Source organism: Emys orbicularis, chromosome 2, assembly GCF_028017835.1.
Source record: "Emys orbicularis isolate rEmyOrb1 chromosome 2, rEmyOrb1.hap1, whole genome shotgun sequence".
Classification (NCBI taxonomy): Eukaryota; Metazoa; Chordata; order Testudines; family Emydidae; genus Emys; species Emys orbicularis.
Window position 1 is genome coordinate 226,581,173 of NC_088684.1, and position 20,318 is coordinate 226,601,490.

The 20,318-nt window shown below is 40.7% G+C and overlaps 1 protein-coding gene across 1 annotated transcript in view; it reads left to right on the forward strand.

The window, feature by feature from the left end:
* The window catches only part of ZNF385D (zinc finger protein 385D), a 623,326-nt gene that overhangs the window by 145,560 nt on the left and 457,448 nt on the right, over positions 1-20,318 (forward strand). The window contains exon 2 of the mRNA XM_065399356.1: positions 12,879-13,157. Within this exon, the coding sequence (XP_065255428.1) occupies positions 12,879-13,157 (279 nt within the window). The remainder of the gene's footprint in view (positions 1-12,878; positions 13,158-20,318) is intronic.

Below are 20,318 nucleotides of genomic sequence, written 5' to 3' on the forward strand. Positions count from 1 at the left end.
ATCTACTTAATGTTCTTGGTTCCCACCAAAGGGATTAAATTAAATATCTTCCTACTAGACTTTTCAGCTATTGACATTCTTTTGTCTCCCTCCTAAGGTCTGTAGTCTCTGCTACTCAGACATTGCTCACCTCATCCTGCAGAAATATTGCTAGGTCTGTGGGAGTGGAGAAGAGTTGTGGAAGCTGGATTTGCTCCACAAAGGAGCAGACAGAGAATATGCCTGCAATAAAGATCTGCAGGATGTCAGAGCACTCTGCATTGTTGGGTCACTCGCTCCCAAGCCACTGTCATCTCAGGGCAATGCTGCCAGGACCTCCCAAGCCAGTAGCTGTCTTCAAAACTCTCATTAAAAAGGGCTTTCCAGGCATGGAAGGCCAGAGTCCAAAGTAATAACAGTATGGGACTGCATTGACATGTGTAAGAATTGCCTGTTGGACTGATGTGTGCCCTTCCTAGCTTTGTCCCTGACTAGAACTGGGTTGGAAAAAGTTTTCCTGTCCTGTAATAATTTTCATGATTTTGAAAAAAATCCCACTCCACCTTGACACAAAACTGAGGCCTTTAAACTATTTCCACCAAAAACCTGACAGAAAGCGAGACCTCAGAATAGTCATTAGCTCAGTGGTTATGGCACTCAGCTGGCATGCAGGAAACAGGGGAATCCAGTTTAAGTTCTTGCTTTGCCTGATTTAAAGCAAGGACTTGAACCTAAGTCTCTGACATCTCAGATGAGTGCCCTAACCATTGAGTGCCAGAGACCCACCCCAAAAAATCCTCTACCCTGAGGGTCAAAGGGATGAAAATGATGCTATAGACCAGGGGTCGGCAAGTACCCTGGCGGGCCGGGCCAGTTTATTTACCTGCTGACGTGGCAGATTCGGCCGATCGCGGCCCCCATTGGCCGCGGTTCGCCGTCCCGGGCCAATGAGGGCAGCGGGAAGCGGCGTGGGCGAGGGATGTGCTGGCCGCGGCAGCAGGTAAATAAACTGGCCCGGCCCGCCAGGGTGCTTACCCTGGTGAGCCGCGTGCCAAACATTGCCGACCCCTGCTATAGACTCATCTTGCTTTCCCTGCATGGGAATGGCAAGATTGTTGTGTGAGGGATCCTCTCTGTGCATGGATCACAGGGGACGGGGGATGGCTGGGCCCTCAGTTTTTTAGTCCTTTTGTCTTCAGTAGGAGTTATGTCAGAATAACGACAGAATAAAAACCTAGTAGGGATTTCAGGGTTTGGCTCTCTGACTGTAGAGAGATTAATCACCACAGCAGTGCTTCTCAGATTTTAACAGTTGATGTTTGCAAATTAATTACTTGGTCTTAAATAGTTCCAAACCGCCCAAAATGCTCCATTATGTTAACACAAGCTAGAGAAATAGATATGTATTACTATCTAATTGAATAACATATGGTGTTGATTAGTGCTTAGTTCTTTTTATAGAACTCAATTAAAGACATGACTGCAGTATATTTTAAGACTATGAGATGGCTGGGATAAGGTTGCTTCTGGCATGTAGGAACTACTGAACCGAGAAATGATGAACTTTTTCTTTTAGTTTAGCTATAAGATCCTTTCAGAATTCATGGTGTGCAGTGTTGTGACTGGGAACTAGAATGGAGTCTGTTCATATGCTGCAATACTAAAACACAGTCTTGAAAGATTTAAGTGCTTTCCAGGCCAAAAAGAAAAAAAAAAAGCCCCAGGTTTTATTTTCTGCACTATGGCTGAAAATGTACCAGCATATGGTGAACCTATCCCAGCGTTTGGGATTTAGTAGTTATAGGAATTAGTTTATAGAGAGGCTACCCTGGGATGAATTGTAGGCTTTAAAATGAAGGGGGAAAATAAAAAAAATATAAAACTTTCAAGGAAACTCACACCTTTGCTACTAGTAATTGATAATGTTTTTGCCCAAGAGATTCTTCTTCTCTTAAAAATAGCAAACACATCTGAATTTATTAGTATATTTTGATTATTCACATGGATGGTTGAGGTGGTACAACAGCGACAGGGCTAATCACAGTGCTCAGACTGGAAGGAGGAAAAGGTAATGGTAGGAAAAAATGAACAGATAAATAAGGTAGCTATTTGCTCCCCAATCCACCAACCTTTTTTTCCAATCCATCCCTCTACTTTGTGGTGAGTGGGGGTGGGATAATCTGTTCTAACAGTCACAGAGAACATGATGATGGGCGCTTCAGAAATGCCAGTAGATTAGATATAGGAAACAGCAGTGAGAAGTACCAATCTCTGCCCCAGTTTCAGCATTGACTAATAACTACCAGGCCAACTTTTGGGAGTATGACCTGAGGAGCCTGCTAACGTTGTCCAGTTATGTAAAGTGTTTGTTTATTTCAGTTTCTCACATCGCATACTATATACTAGTTGTACTGACATCAATTTAAAAGACAACCGTTAACCAACGCAGAACAAAACAGATCTTAAAAAAATAGACAATCTTAAAACAAAAACAAATCTTTCTGAGCTCATAAAGAATCCCACCACCTACTACTCCCTCCAATAAATCCACGCTCATCCACTTGGGGAAAATAAGTGAGTCTTACAGCATTTCCTAAAGCTTCCTCAGATCATCTGGGAGGGAAATTTGTTCCAGACCCAAGGGCCTCTCAATCAGAAGGTCCAACCGCGATCTCTCAATTGTTTAGTCCTCACAGTAGTTGTGTGACACTGCCACAATATTGCATAGGATAGAGTAGCCAGGGCGCAAATCACCCAGGGCTTAAAATTGTTGGCTCAAAATTCCACTTTCAATCATCAAGAGCTGGTTGGGAATTTTCTGCCAGAATGACTTTTCAGTTGGAATATTTCATTTTGCATTGAATCAAGCTGAATCAAAACATTTTAGTATCAGAGGGGTAGCCGTGTTAGTCTGAATCTGTAAAAAGCAACAGAGGGTCCTGTGGCACCTTTAAGACTAACAGAAGTATTGGGAGCATAAGCTTTCGTGGGTAAGAACCTCACTTCTTCAGATGCAAGTAATGGAAATCTCCAGAGGCAGGTATAAATCAGTATGGAGATAACGAGGTTAGTTCAATCAGGGAGGGTGAGGTGCTCTGCTAGTAGTTGAGGTGTGAACACCAAGGGAGGAGAAACTGCTTCTGTAGTTGGATAGCCATTCACAGTCTTTGTTTAATCCTGATCTGATGGTGTCAAATTTGCAAATGAACTGGAGCTCAGCAGTTTCTCTTTGGAGTCTGGTCCTGAAGTTTTTTTGCTGTAAGATGGCTACCTTTACATCTGCTATTGTGTGGCCAGGGAGGTTGAAGTGTTCTCCTGATTGAACTAACCTCGTTATCTCCATACTGATTTATACCTGCCTCTGGAGATTTCCATTACTTGCATCTGAAGAAGTGAGGTTCTTACCCACGAAAGCTTATGCTCCCAATACTTCTGTTAGTCTTAAAGGTGCCACAGGACCCTCTGTTGCTTTTTACAAAACATTTTAGTTTCTTGAACATCCATAAAACGTTTTATTCTGCATTTCCCTATGGTGCCTCATCCGAGCTGTAGTTCAGGCATCTCATGCTCCCATTCTCTCTTATGGGCTCTGCTCCCTGATTGGACTGTATCTCTCACAACGCAACATGGTCTCACCTCTGACTGAACAATGTGGTGCATCATGGGGGTCATATCACCACAGGAGATATAATCAGGCCAGGGTGCCTGGCCAGTCGGAGAGAAAGGGGGCATGAGTTGCCTGAAATGCAACTCATATGAGGCAATGCAGCACTATAGAGAAATGCAGTTTAATGTTGAATTGACTCATACTCAAAATGAAACATTTTGCCATTTCTGAATTAACAGTTTTCAGAACTTCTCATTATGTGAAAAATGTTGGTATTTCAACTGCACAAAACCAAGCTGGAATATTAGAATTTCCAGTGGGACAGAAATTTAAATTTTCACTCCACTGTAACCTGGAGCCAGTGCAGATTGGAAAGCACAGGTGTAATGTCCTCTCTGCCTGGAACACTGCCTTGCAAATGGGCACCTCTACTTTGTGCTCACTGCAATATCTACATGGTTTGAACGTATAGTCCTATGACAATGCCATAATCCCTGCCTCGAGGTGACCAAGGCCTGGATAACTGTTGTACCTTGGTATTCAGACATATCTGGGGATCCAACAAGATACCCAAGTTGCAAACTTTAGAAACAAACATGGGGCAAACCATATAAGTCAGGTCTGCTGATATAATTGCTATTATTGCTATTGCTTCCTATAACATGAGCATCATCTCAGTCTTGTCTGCATTGAGTCTCTTCTATGCTCAGTCTCTGTAGATACTGGACAAATTGTTTCACTATATTAGCAGAATCTGAAGATATGGAAATATAGAGATGGGTGACATAAGCATAATAAATACCCATAACTCATACACTATCATGAACCCTTCCAAATATACTAGCTACGTGATAAATTAGTGTGACAGAACAAACCCTGTAATAGCCTCCATATCCGTAGGATAGATGAAAAATTGACCAACACTAACCTCTGCGACCTCTCAGAAAGAACAAAACAGAACCACTCATGCTACTCCAGCTACCCTGTAGGGTCAATAACTGGGTCAGCCACAATCTAAAAAATCAATATAGGCACATGGAGAATGAAGCAGCTATGTGTATTATTTTTTTATAAATATCATATGCACTTCAGTGTACTTGTTTGATGTTATCCTACCCAATTGCGCAGAATTAAATCAAAGGAGGCTGGTAGGGGGAAGCAAACAGCAAATGAAACAATATCAGAGATAAGGCCCTTTAAGGGAACAATATGGGGAGCTGTTAAATTGGGAATGCCCCTGCCTGGCTCCATCCAGTCTAGCATGGTTTACCCATCACAGGCCTGAGCCTAGGATCAAAGAGGATAATAAAATCTTAAAAGTCTTGCCCTAAGGTCCTTAGGGTACAAGGGGGATTGAGACAGCTGTCAGCAGTTGCCTGTGGGGAGATGCTGATGCTACCAGAGACACACAGAAAGAGGGAGAGAATGCAGCAGGGTATCTGTTTCTCCCAGCCCAGAGATGGAAGTAATTGGGTTGAATGGAATTTACCAAAGTTTACAATTTTAAAGATTAAAGGTAAGAAAGGAGAAATATGCATATAGGTCTTTATTGTTATAACATGTGTCATTGCTTGCTATGTACCTTTGGGTGAACAAATAAATAATGCTTTATATTGAATCTGTTTTTGTGTCACTTTAATGAACCACTGTCAGAGGTCCCCAGAATAAAAGGGTTTACAGTTGCCAGCATGGTTGTGCTTGTCAGGTTAACACAGTTGGTAAATGGGACTGCAGGAGAGATCAAGTCTGGGAATAGTAGGTGGTTCCCAGCTATGGCGGGTGAAGGTAGAGAAACCTGTAACTAAAGGGGTGGACTCAAGAGGGACTAAAGAGGTCTAACACACAGGTTGCTCTGTAATCATGACAACATATTCATTAATTGTCAAAGGGATATCATCAATCAACACCACCAATGCAGCTGCCAAGCCTAAAATCAAATTGACTGAGTTTGAAGAGACTTGAAGAGTCCAGCTATTACTGTGGGAGTTTTGCTACAACTTTCTTGATAACCTTCCCCCAAAGTAGGAAACTTGAGACAGGGTGATAATTGGATAGATAATCTATGTCAAGAGATGGGTTTTGAAGCAAGGTTCTAACAACTGCTTATTTGAAAGAAGCTGACTCCTTTTGCTCCCTTTTGACATTCCTCTCCAACAAAGATCCCAATATCTCTCAAAAGGCTTTCACCAGCCAGGAAGATGCAGGATTAATTCACAGGTCATGACTTAGGCAAACTCCAGTGCCTACAGAATTTCAGCAAGTGTCACTAACTGAAACTCAAGCAGAGGCAGTTTTGTGGGCTAGGCTATGCTACTAAGAACTCATGCTGTAACTGCAGAGGCAGACAGCTTACTTCCTATCTAAGCAATCTTATCTTCATGCTAGTTTGAAAACTCTTTCTCAATGAGAAACACTTGACTCTGTCACCAGATGTAAACTAGCTGGATTAACAAGAGTATTAATTGCCCAGAGCAGTTATGCCACTCTGGGTTTCAAGGATGCTATGGTGGAAGTGAATACAGTAAATTGTTCTTTGCTTCCTCTACAGCCATTGCTAAGCCCCCCAAATCTCTTTATGCTGCAATTAGTGGACTTTGCCACTGATTGTCTAGCTTTATTCTCTGTTTCATCTGTTTCAGGATATTTGTTTGCCATGGTAACTGGAGAGGACAAAGCCAAGGAAAAGAGGCTTTAAGAGACACTGGTATTTGGTTGTCTGGTTGTTGAGTATCACCAACCCACCAGTACAGTGGTGGATTGGTAACACTTTATTCTTCCTGTGAAGCCTGTTGTGCTCCAGTAGCCTCTTTAATGGACGTAATGTGCGTGGCTATGCAAAATAGAATAATAGAGAGTAGTACTGACTTCGATAATTTTATACTTAGACACTCAGCTAACAACATAATTAGCTGCACTTTAAGAGAACAAAGTTGTCTCTCCTTTTCCCTGTATGGAAAGTGCACTTTTGTCTCAAATCAGGAGAGGTAATTGTTGGTTCATGACAGGGATATAATTTCTACCCCCTCACTTCCAATCCCATCTCAGAAACAAAATCCCCAGAGTGTAGTTGAGCCAGCAAACACCACAGATTGTAGCAGGACAGTTTTCTACTTTACTCAAAGCTATTCCTTCATGCAAAGTTCATTTTACTGGTAAGCATAATTGAACCAGAACTGAGTTCAGAGCTCCAGGGAAAATAGGCCTGAGCATTTATCCACAATGCCATTTAGCTGGCTGAAATTTTTTAATTCTCAGTTTGCCAATTCAGTTGTAGTGCACTACTGCTCTTCTTAACATCTGAGAACTTAGCTTGTGCTTCATAGTCACTGATCCAAAACAAAGCTGTTTACAAAGGTAATAACTATCCACATATGTCACTTAATCTAATACAGTGAAGATAAGTTCTATGCTACAATGGAAAGGAAACAACTTTCATTTAATAATAGTTTGTAGGATAGATAACATAAGTTAGTTAAGTAATTCATATCAATTGAAAGTGTTTAACTTTTAAAAAATAGGACTGTGTGCTTGCTTTTAAACATTTTGAACAGAATTACCAACTAGTATTAATGAGACATGTTTCCTGCAGCCACAAAATGAACTTGCTTGTGCAAACAACCAGAATTGTATTTGAATATCAATTTGTGGGACACCCAAAAATAGAAGTGTGTAACTGTGGGTATACACTTTTAGAGGCCACTTTTGAAGTGTGGTCTTCTGAGACTTCCTGGCTCATTATTTTTTGCCTCTATACTATATAGTGAGTAGTAGGATGCTAGTGTACCTGCAGTCCTCATGAGAGTCAACTACTACAGTTATACTGCTGGAGGCTTGACTTAATGGGTATTTGTTTACATTCCTCTAAAATAGTGGATTGACTAGTAAACATAATTTTTTAAAATAACATCGACAAATGATGTACAACAAGTTATCTCCTTCATCCCCTAGCCTGCTTTACCACCACCCCCGCTTCAAAAATAATAGAGAATGGTCTGGAACCATAAAGTTTGGATCCAGACCAGTATCTGAACTTCTCAAAAAAATTGTCAGTTTGCAGGGTTGGGTTTTTGTTCAGACCATTTCTGTCCATAACTACATACAAAATAAAATTCTCAAACACTCCCATGGAGGTGCATCGGAGTGAGGAAGAGAAGTGGCTTGTACAACCTGAGACTTATAGTATGTTAGCCAATACCTCCAGTAATGCTGTTACATAATCTGAATTCACTGTCCATGTGTGAAGACCATGTCAGAATTGCATGACACGACATGCTTCTTGTGCCTACCTATGTCATCCTGCTCTGCTTCTGCAAATGCTACCCTTGTTGCGCCAGATTTCAGAAAGAGATCGCAATAGTCAGTGTTTTACGACTATAAGGCCATCACAGGTGTCTAATGCAAGCACTAATCAAATGATTGGAGCTTGAGTTATTTATTTCCAACATGGCATTTTGTTGCATTACATTCTTTTGCATTTTATCTTTTTCTAGAATATTTTGATTGTCTTACACTCCATACTGCAGAATAAATCATACAAAGTTGTCATATTTATCCTAATATTAGTGATGTCTTATTACACTATTGTTACTTATGTTGTCTGCTTATTTCTGTGAAAGTTAAGAAAAAGTATTATCCATGTATGAGTACACACACTGAGTAGGCATGTGTAATGGACTATATAATATTTACTTATAAAGCTGAATGTATTGGCCAGAAGACATACACATTACAGTAACTCTATGCTCATAACACTATAAGCTTAGAGAGATACAGTACTGCGTTTGTAATCTTAAAATCATACTGCTCTCTAGTGGGGAATGCTTTCAATGCAAAAGATGTTAGGTATTGTACAACATATACAAACTGGAGTTTCTGACTAGTTATTATCTAATTAACTTCTAATAATAGTAGGAAATTAATAGTATGTTATTATTTATTTCTTCTGTTTGACATTTGATTAAATGCTAAATTTCTTCATTTAAAATTGTGTTAGATCGATAAAATATAACTCTCTGATGATGGATTAGTACTTCCAGCAGATTCCAGAGGAGTTAGACTTTGGAGGATCCCTTTTTCTTCCCTAGGGGATATTCTTACTTCCACAAAGAAGTATTTGGAGGAAACTCCACAAGAAGAATCTGAGTTTTCTCACTACCTCTCACAGGTTTTCCTATAAGGGAATGTGATCTGACCCATAAAAGAGACACCATTATCACTGTTGGTATAATACATTTATTTAATGATAATTATTCACTTCTATGTTGGGGTCGTTTTTTTTTTTCATTTGGTGTTTGTCCTGGATCCAATGGTTTAATCTTCTTTTAGATTTCTGAAATCCTATACAATATAGAGAGTTAACTGTATTTGTAAGCAGAAAATAAGCCAATAAAACTGACTCAGCTGATCCTGAGAGATGCTGACTTTACTGAAAGTAGCAAATGCTGAGGCGCCTCTCAGGTTTGGGTGCTTGTTCTTTGCATAATTGTAGCAAACTGTTTTGAGTAAATATTCTTCAATTTACATAAATGAACCCAATATTAATTGGAGATGAAGCAAATCTGGAAACTCAGATTGAAACTCTCAAATTTTAGGACTGGAATGTTCATCTCTCAATTTGCCCTTTATGCTTTGGTTCCAATTCAGTGAATACTTTCTGGTTCTGATATAGCCAAAGTCTTGAGATCAGTGGTGGGCAACCTGTGCCCCACGGGCCACACATGGCCCATCAGAGTAATCCGCCGGCAGACCGCCAGACAATTTGTTTACATTTGCACGGCCACCCGCAACTCCCAGTGGATTACCCTGACGGGCCGCGTGCGGCCTGCTGGCCGCAGGTTGCCCACCACTGCTTGAGATGGTAGCTGGACACATGAAATGTCTACCATTTGGGTAGAACAGCTTTCAGTATTTTTGTGTAGTCCGGTGATTCTCAGATGTATTTGATCACACTCTCACTTCTTTGTGTCTGTACTACTTTACGTGCTGTCTCCCCCTCCCACTACACAAGTACATATACCAATAAAAAAATATGCAACTCTCTCTAAATATTAAAAACAGCCAGGCATTGATTCAAACACAGTCAACAATCCATTGTAATAAGAGCAAAAGCAAAACTGAGATTGTGGTCGATGTTTACAATTAAATGTGCACATCGGGTTAATGTACAGATGGCAATGACTTTGTTTACTGCTATGCAAGCTTAAAAGAAATCTGTCAAAATGCACGGCACCATCTGAGGATCTGAGATGTCTGGAGGAATCGGCTTTGATAGTTATTCATTGCTGTGGGTAAAATGTATGCAGTAAGTTTTTTTCCCTAAAGCTTCTCATGTCGTCCCACCCCCCCCCCCTCCTGGGAGGTGAGAGGGAGGGGGACACCTCCCACTTTTAGAACCTCTGGTGTAGTCAAATTAAAATCTGCAGCCTAGTTTTGATTCACTTTTGGAGTCAAACTGTGTCATAAACCTAGTCTGGCTCTGGAAATAAAGATGGCCTTTGCTAGCCCTCATGTATAGAAGCAGCTGACTTTCACTTTCCTTAGTATGACTGACTTGACTGTATTATTGAGGCATCAAAAGGGGCACCATATTTGGAAAAACTGAATGCGACTGCACTTAAAGCACAAAGTGCCTTGATTAAGTCTGCAAATATCCACTAAGTTTGCAGAACTGGTATTTTGCCTAATAAACTCTACCTCACTGGGTACTGCATTCATATACCATATTCCTTCAATAATGAATTAATCTTGTTGTGTGTGCATGGAGCATGACTCATAAGTTTGTCTGACTTATCTGACTCCTGCCCACCCAATTTTAGCTGCTTTAATTTTAAATGTTCATATTTGCGTTTATTTCACTTTAGCTTCTAGGAGGCAGACTTTCCTCTCCCTTCTTCTCCACTGAGTTCATGGGAATTACTTTTGGTTCGCCCTGGTGTGAGAGGAGAATCAGGGTCTAGATTTATAGATTAACCTTACCTTAAATTATAATTCATGAAGACAAAAATAAGAGACCAGTAATCAGGGCCGGCTCCAGGTGCTTGGGGCGGCCAACAGAAAGGGGCGGCACGTCCGGCTCTGTGGCGGCAATTCGGCGGCGGGTCCCTCAGTCCCTCTCGGAGGGAAGGACCTGCCACCGAATTGCCACCGAAGAATCAAGCGGTGGCGGTAGAAGTGCCAATCGTGGCTCCCCCCCCCCCCCCCCGCTTAGGGCGGCAAAAACGCTGGAGCCAGCCCTGCCAGTAATGCTTGTTTATTATTTCTCTTTTGGAGCAGAGCAGGAGAAAATGGGCAGAATCTAAACAAAAACAGAATCATCTTTGATATTTTACTCATGATTTTATGATTAATTTAGATTTTGACTTGAAAGCAGTCCAGACAAATGCAGAGAGAGTGAGTAGGAGTTGTACAATAATTAAAGTGATCAATACAAGAGTGATCTGTCTGCAACTTGCAAAGTCAGGATTTTTTTATGCTTCTGGTATCTTCAGCATACTGGATTATAAGGACTGGAAATAGACTTCAGCCTTTCCATGGGTTTTGATGGAAATCTTGCAACAGGGCCTCCGGGGTGTGCCTTATAGCACTCCCACCAACAAAGCAACTTATTGCTTGTCCCCTGTAGCCAGACACAAAAATTGTATAAATATTGGAATATATTTATATGTTGTCCTCCCCACAGAGCTTAACACTGGCCTTTTTATAGTACTAGTTGATGTGTAAAACTCATAACATGTTACTTAATCATAAAGAAAACTGTAAGTATGTTCCAAGGGGGTTCAGCCATCTCACTTGCTCTTGGGGCCCTTAGAAGTACACTTACCCTTTAAGAACTTTCTCTCCTAGCTTTCCACTAGCTCTCACTATCCCCAAATGTGGTATTCCACCCAGGCTTGGTAGCAGGACCCTGGGGAGTACTAGCTTGTGAAGACTAGGAGACTGGAAGCCTGCTTAAACTGGCAGGGTTCCCCCAACCTAGCAGTCCCGCCCCAATCCTCAGGGAAGTTCAAGTCCTGCTTTTTGTCAGTTTGCTGCTCATGCAGGATTGACCTCACCCTCTCTGACAACCACTCTGATCTGCCTGGGTTGAAGCTTATTATCCCAGCTATTACTGGTCAACCAATTAGCCATATCTAAGGAGGTAGCAACTCTGTCCCTTAACTCCTTCATGGCTGGGGAAAAGTGGGGTTATACATTCCATCTCATATGTGAATGTATTTCTGTTACAGTAAATAATTGTGCTTTCTCAGGGAAGGTTACTGTTAGGCTGCTATAGACCCCATTCAGAGCTTGCTAAGGAAAACGTTAACTTCCCTTATGGCAAGAAGAAGGAATATAATCACCTGTCCTTAATGCAGAATCCTAGGGCTGGACCAACTGTGGAGAATTGAGTCATCCTAGCACACTATAAGAGGGAAGTGAGTTGGAGGTTGGGGATCTGAATCTAGTAGTTAGGAAAAAGAATCTCTAAGAAGAACTGGGGCTGAGCAGTAACCCAAGTGGGTTTACTTCTCTCCCCTGCCCCCATTCTTCCTTGCTGAAGGAGTTGGGTGAAATGAGCCATGTTTCAAAACTTTGGTTTGGGCTTGGCTAAGGCAAGCAATGCCTTGTACCTTTGCTTTGTCTGAGAGCAGCACTATTGTATCTGTGTGTAGCTCACAAATAAACATATCGCTGGTGTGTTAAACTCCAGTTGTTATAATTGTATTTGGCATTATTTAATCCTCATCTATGGTACTCTCAAAGTACTTTATTAAGTCAGGTAGGCATCATTCTCTCTCTTTCTTTCCGCTCCCCTCCCACCCCCACACTTTTTTTGCACTGGAGGAAACTGAGGTATAGAGAGGAAGTACTGTTACTTGCCCAAAACACAGTGAGTTATTAACAGAGCTGGGAACAGAAAAAAGGTTTCATGGTTTCTAGTTGTGTGACTCTAACCACTAGAGTAATGTTCCATTCACATAATGGTTCATTCTACCCTTTTTGTTCAGCTAATGAACAAATACAGCAAAATAACTGGAAAGTCAGAATAGAACTTAATTAGAAAAGGATTTTGCAGTGACAGTTTAACTCCAGGGATAGACTTACAGGTCCTGTTAAAATGTGTAAATACCTGCCTTTGCTTAACTTTGGGGTTTAAGGAAGACTCACCAAGAGGAAGCAAAATGTGTGAAATGGAACTGTATACTTTAAGAGCTAAAATAAAATATGAAGACTAACCAATAGCGCTTCTCTCTACTTTCCAGGTGTTGATACTGTGCATCGTTCATGATTTTGTTTTATTTATTTTTTTTAGAAAATATGAAGAAGCCCTGGAGCCCTGATGTCCCCCATGGTAATCATTCTTACACCCCAGGTTTCCCAAGTGTACCAGACAGGGAAAGTGAGACAGAATTAGCACCTGATGACAGTGAGGAAAAGCAAGAGAAGGAGAAAAAACACACCAATTTCACTTTGTGCAATGTTTGTAACATTCAGTTGAACTCTGCTGCTCAAGCACAAATCCACTATAATGGCAAATCACATCAGAAGAGACTAAAACAGCTCAGCAATGGGAATCTTAAAAATGATAATGGTAAGCTTTAAAAATCTATATCTTCTGTCTTGTGTGAGGTGTATGCGCTTGTCTGCTTAGTTCATGCAGGCCTATTTAAACAATTTAAACTGTTGGTTCTTTGCAATATTAACGTAATTGACTTTGTCAAATATGTCATGTGAAAAATGTTCATTATATCAGTATTTTTCAGCATTTTTTTTTGTAGTATTCTTGGTTTATACGCACATCTACTTCAGTTTCTGTGCCAATGAGAAATAGAAGCAGCAAAGTTGATATCCTATGCCTATAACACTGAGGAGTAGCATTAGGTTTAAGGTTTTTAAATGACTTAAATATGCCTCCAAGTAAATCTTCATGTTAGCATTCTCTTTTTGGTAAATATCAGATTAAAACAAATGGAACTAAACGTATGTCAAAATGTTCTCTGTGCAAGCCAAGTAAACTTGTACCACAGTTTAGCCCACTATGTACTGTGTGGTAGGTAAAGAGTATTATTGATGTGGATTTGAGAAAATAACATTAAATATGATTTAAAGATGATATCAGCCTGATCCAAAGCACACTGCAGTTAATGGAAAGAATCCCATTGGCTTCAGTGGATTTTGGATGAGACTAAACCTGAGTGTTTAAGCCTGTTGCTAATGGTTTTTTGCCTGTATTGTTTCAAAGGTATTGGTTTAAACTTCAGTGCGCACATTGTTGTTGGTCCAGGTTCTTCCTATACTCCACTTGCATTTTACATAGATTAAACCTATTCAGTGGCTTTTAGTGTCTTCAGATTTTGATTGAACTGTAAAGCCTGTTAATAGAGTGTTTACTTTTCATATTTTTAAGGCAGTAGCAACACTTGTTGAAATTAATTGACTATTTGCATATCTGATTCTAATTGTTGTTTTGCATATAGTGATAATACTCTAATATAGTGTATAAAGATACTTTTGTTGCTGGTGTATTTTACAGTATATGCTAAGAAAATCATTCCAAGCCTGATCCTGTTTGATTTACTCATTCAAGTCTTAATCCATGGCCCACTGAAGTTTATCAAGAGACTCTAATTGACTTCAATGGGAGATGGATCAAAGATTCTATTATGTTAACGAGACCAACTGACATCTGTGAGAGTTTTGCCTGAGTAGTTTTGGTCACTTGGTGCAGTGTTTTTCTATATGTAATCAAGGTGAATGAGATGCTTATAATATAAACATGGTTAGAAATTTATGTACACAAGCAAAAGGAACCAATCTGAGATAGTATCTTTTAACATCATTTTGTTTTGTTTTTTTTTCATATAAAAGGGAGGAAAAATATAGGTTTCATCTAGGATCAGTGTAATTATTTATTATTTGTATTGAAACAACACATGGATGCTCCAATCATACTTAAAGGCTACATTGTTCTAGACACTGTACAAACACTGAGCAAAAAATATGGTATCTGCCCCAAAAAACTTAGTTTAATATTAATTTATCTAATACCTTAAATTCTTAGGCCCTGATCCTGCAACGTGTAGTGCTCAGCTGGGCTGCTATGTCCATGCAGAGCTACATTGAAGTCAGTGGGGCTCTATCTGGTTGTAGCCAGTCTGTTTGCATGCTACAAGTTACAGGACTGAGGCCTTATATGATGTATATATGATTGTCTTGTGGTTTTTTTCTTCAAACTAAATGCATACCTTAAAATGTTCTGTAATAAAATCCACTTCTGGGGTGAAATTCAACTTGTGCATAGGGGTTGCCAAGTTTCTAATTGCAGAAAACCGAAACCCTTGCCCCGCCCCTTCTCTTAGGCCCAGCCTCCACTCACTCCATCCTCCCTCCCTTCATCGCTCACTCTCCCCAACCATCACTCACTCATTTTCACTGGGCTGGGGCAGGGGGTTGGGGTGCGGGAGGGGGTGCAGGCTCTGGCTGGGGGTGCGGGCTCTGGGGGTGGGGCGGGGGATGAGGGGTTTGGGGTGCTGGAGGTGCAGGGGAGTGCAGGCTCTGGGGTGGGGCCGGGGATCAGGGGTTTGAGGTGCAGAAGGGGGCTCTGGGCTGGGGCTGAGGGTTTCGGAGTGTGAGGGGGGCTCAGGGCTGGGGCAGGGGGTTGGAGTGTGGGAGAGAGTGTGGGGTTTGGGTGGGGGAGGATGCTCGGGATTGGGGCGCAGGCTCCAGGAGGGAGTTTGGGTGCAGGAAGGGGCTCAGGGCCAGTGTGGGGTGTAGGCTCCGGGCAGCGCTTAGCTCAGGCGGCTCCTGGAAGTGGCCAGCATGTCCCTCTAGCTCTGCGGCCAGGTGGCTCTGCGCGCTGCAGTTCCTGGCCAGTGGGAGCTGGGAATCTGATGCTTGGGGCAGGGACAGCGCGTGGAGCCCCAGTGACCACCCCTGTGCATAGCCTGCAGCCTGTCACCCCACTGCACCGACAACTGGACTTTTCATGACCCGGTCAGAGGAGCTGACCAGAGCCACCAGGGTCCCTTTTCGACTGGGTATTCTGGTAACCCTACCTGTGCAAAGTACTAGCACAAGGCCTATGCGCCATACACATCCTGAAAACAGGATTTAAATTGTGTGTAGTCTTTATGCTGCCTCTGTGCACATGGCAGTAGTTCACCATTTGAGAATTTGTTGGAAATAATGTGATAATGTTGCGGAAATAAAGGGAATGAATATTTCACCACGTGTAGGTGAATGTGTCTTTTTTTCCCTTTAAAACAACCCAAATGCTGTCTTTTAGAATTGTAGGACTGCTAAAGAGTAGTTTTATGGAACTGTTCATAGTTCAGGTGTAGGCATAATCCCTATTAATTTTAATGGGAGTTGTGCACCTGAATCAGTTGTGCACATGATTTAAACACCAACAATGCTGATAATCAAAAGCACTGAGGTTATAAAAATAAATCATTATTATTATTAAATGTCTTCAATGAAGTGCAGATTGGATTATTGTAGTGAAATGTGCACTAATTTATGAGATTATAAAAAGTGCTCCTTGTAAGAAAAACAAGATTATTTTTGTACTTTTATGCCATGGCAGCAACAGAACTTGTTATGAAGCATCACTGAAATGAGTAATGTGTAAGATACACAGGACTTGAATAATATTGAAGTATTTATATTTCAGAGTTACCTGAAATATAGAGTATTTATTCTTGTCTCCTCTAAAATATTCCCACATTATTTATGGCTGCATCCATCAGAGTGGAGGTAATTGCACATCTAGCTCCTTGTTTGTGAGTGCAGTTTTTCAGTTTGCTTGAAGAAATGCAAGGTTTTTCACCCATACCAGTCTGTTTAGAAAACAGCTAAAAATGTGGGCCTGGTTAACTTCATACCATGTCTAGAGAGCATAGGAAATCCTGAAAAATCAGGAAGTCTTCACACAATGTATGGCAAGTGAATCTTTGTTGTGTATTGTCCTCTTTGCCTAACTATTTCTGTATCTCTGTTTTTGTACCCTTGAATTAGGAATTTACAAGTCAGATGGCAAAATCTCAGCACTGCTGCAGGTTTTATTTGTGTTTCATTGTTTTCGTTTCCATTCTGTTTTGCCATTGAAAATGGGTTAGACATTAAGCTTTATTAATCTGCATTTTCCCAGCAGACTAGATGCCGGAACTAGGAGTGCCCTGGCTTGAAATATTCAGGGTTTATAGTTTGGTTCAATGGCTTTTAGGACCCTTCCTATAAAAATTGTTCCAGCGCCCTGACAGAATCTCAAAGCCAATACAATGGTACATTTCAATGAATCCCTGAGAGCAGACAGGATATAGTCTAGTGGTATATGCTCTCATCTTCATACACAGGGATCTACAAACACCATTTCCATTAGCAGGAGTTACACATGTAAATCCCTGGATATTGAGATGAGAATGAGACTCCACCTTGAAACAGCTAATTTGATCAAGATAATAGTTATAATTTGATCCCTTTCATTTCGGATATATATTAAAATATTAGGTGCTCTTTATGTATCAAATTCTATACAAACCAAATATATTTGAGTATTAAAAAATCTTCAAAAATAGATATTATTTAAACAGTGTCAAAGCATACAACCATGTAGCCTGGGAAGTGCTGCTTATATGCAGAGTCAGTGTGGAAACACAGGGATCCACTGGGATGGCTCTGACCTCATGTGGATCCCAGGGGAATCTGCTAGGTTTTGGGGTAGGTCACACATGCTTTCCCACCCACTGATGGGTTAGTGTGGGCAGGAGCAGGCTCCGTGGGAGGAGGTAACCTAAACCCATTGAATTTTAGGCAGGATTTTACTGTGGACTTGTTTGCTTAAAAATTGAGAGTATAATATGGCCCTGAGTGAGATCTGGCCCATTTGTTTTATTACCAGTAGCGTAGCTAGGGGGAGAGTGGGGCAGCGGCCACTCTCCCACTGAGCACAAGTGGCGCCTTTTCAGTTTCTTGTCACCTTTTTAATTTTTACTCACCCGGTGGTGCTCCGGGTCTTCGGCAGCGGGCCCTTCAGTCGCCGAAATGCCACCGAAGACCCGCGGAGCGAGTGAAGGTCCCGCCGCTGAGGAGCCGCCGAAGACCCGGAGCGCTGCCCTGTCAGTAAAAGCGCCGCCACGTGAGTTAAAGCACCGCAGCTGGTGGCGTCTTTTTTTGTGATCGCTCCCCCTGTTTCCTCCACCTGGCTACGCCACTGTTTATCACATGCACATGGATGAATACTTTCAGCACTGTTTCTGCAATAACTGTTGCTTAAATAATACCATAAACTTTTAAAATAGGCTATTGAGCTGATTTCTTTATAAAATACCATTATATATACATATGTATATAAAATCTGATTGTAAAAGCAGGCACTTATTAAGCCCAATGTACAGGTTTATTGTCCAATCATTCTTAATAGACTAAATTCTGCTGTAAATTAAATGATGAAAACAAACTGAAGCCTTTGTTTCATGAAAAAGTTTTCTAAAGCCTACACATCAGCAGTTACTGGGCATCTCCTGTGCTGTCTGGCACAGTGAAATGCTTGCCATCTGCAGTAGAAAATCCTGTTCCCAAGCCCAGTGATTCACTGATTGCAAAGACATCCAAGATCAGTGCAATGCAGAGGAGTGTGCTTTTTTGAAGCTAATACACAATTGCAAGGTTGGTGAAAATATTGGAGCGCAATTGCTCCTTGTTTTGTGTCACCTGTGAGTTATTCCCACAAAGCAAGAAGAGTTTGAGTGTTTTATATTGAGAGGGGAGTAATAGAAATTGAGAACAGATTTATGTGAAGTAACAGCCTCTCTCTTGCTTCCAAACAAATTTGCAATGGGCCACTGAATAGAAGTAGGATTCAGCTGTATTATGTTTGACTGTGTAATTACAGTCACTACAGTCTTTATCTTCAAAATATAAACCAGATAGACTAAATATCTGGCTAGATATAAACCAAATATCAAAAAAAAGTTACTGTACTTTAGTATCCATACATTATTTAATTATAAATTACATTGTCTTAAATATAAAGCCTGTTTATCAGAAAAAAATACAGGGTATAAACAGCAGCATTACCGTGCTAAATACTGCATCTCTTTGCAGGTATATCAGTGTCTGTATTGAATTTTTGAAACTGAGAAGGAAAAACACTTTAGTGCTTTCTTTAAAGTAATTGCTGAGCAATGTGAACGAATGAGGTGCTGCTACAACTAAAACTGCTTCCCTGTGCAATAGTTTTTGTCAATATTTTAAATAAGGTAGAAAATACTGGCATATAGAAGCTGAATGTACAAAATGCATATGACACCACTTCCCATGACTTTAAAAAATTGCGTTCTAGGGCATTATTTGTTGTTTTGAACGCAGGAGGCATTTACTTCAGTGAGGCAGTTGGCAGTAGGTCTTTTACCAAGCTCTGTGATTATTCAATTCCTGAATTCACAACCCAGACCAAGAATTATTCAATATAGTGAGTCCTATTTACTGTCTTATAAACTGAAATCTAAGTCTTTTCAGGAACAAAAAAATTCCATTTTTATAAACTGGATCTTAAATTTATTGTAGTGTAAGTTAGTCCTGTGTGTGTGTGTGTGTGTGTGTGTGTGTTCTTAGAAACTTATATTTTAAAAGGATGACATATATTACTATTAAATGTTCAGTTTGTACATGCTGCTAATTGTAGAGACTTGTTACGCTCATAATTCAGCACTAAATATTGAGCATCAGTAGTCAATCCATAGTTATGTTTACACTGAGATTTGTGCTTAAAGTAGGATTAAAATCCATCTGTTTTACACTTGAATGATTGAATTTAGTTTCCAAATATAGCACAATAGTGCTTCAGAGGACTAGCAAATCTTCCATATCACTTTAGTAAAATTCTTATAATGTGGTGCAAAGGAAATATCTAAATATTAGCCCGTTTTGAAATTTTGCCATAAGATGGTGACTTTTTCTATAGCTAAGAAACCTGAATCACTTCAAACTCCAGTATTCTCCTAACCTTTCACATGAAGGCCACTTTTCAAATATTACACTTAACACAAAAACTGTTACTCCCTTTGTGACACTGCACCCTGTATTCTTCATAGTAATATTATTATATGATCTGATTATGGAATAGTTATGGTGCATTTTGTACAAGCTGGGGCGTATAAGGTGTCACTGGAAAAGTTATGATTTGCTGAATATGATTATCCTATTTGTGTACATGTATATTTTTGTATCTCAAGTTATGAATATTGACTATGTATCTGTATTTCACATGTAGTCACACCTGGGTAACACCCACTAAGCAAGATGCTTCCCATCTAAATAGCTGGCTGTGAAGGGTCCATTCAGGGTAATAGGCCAGTAGGGAAAACAATAGGCCTTAGGGAGAAGCTTATCCCCCACCTGGTGAGCCTTCCTGTGGACGTTTCAGCCAGCCTGTAAGTAATGGCTGCTATGACTCTGCAAGGGCATGTGACCAGCCCACATGACTCTGGACTCCATTTTAGGATGTCTGTATTTTTCCACAAACTGGTCTGGGAACCAAGTTTGAAACAAAGGGTTCCCACCATATGTTAAAGCTATATAAGGCAGGGAGTGACATCATCTGTTGTCCTTCACTCCCCCACAACTGAACACGTAGGAGAAGCTCCAAAAGAAAAGGACTGGGGTTCCTAAGCTGCAAAGCAAGTTCAGCTGGTGCCTCTACAATCTGCAAGTCTGCTTGTATCATCAGTCAGGGTGAGAGATTGTTAATTCA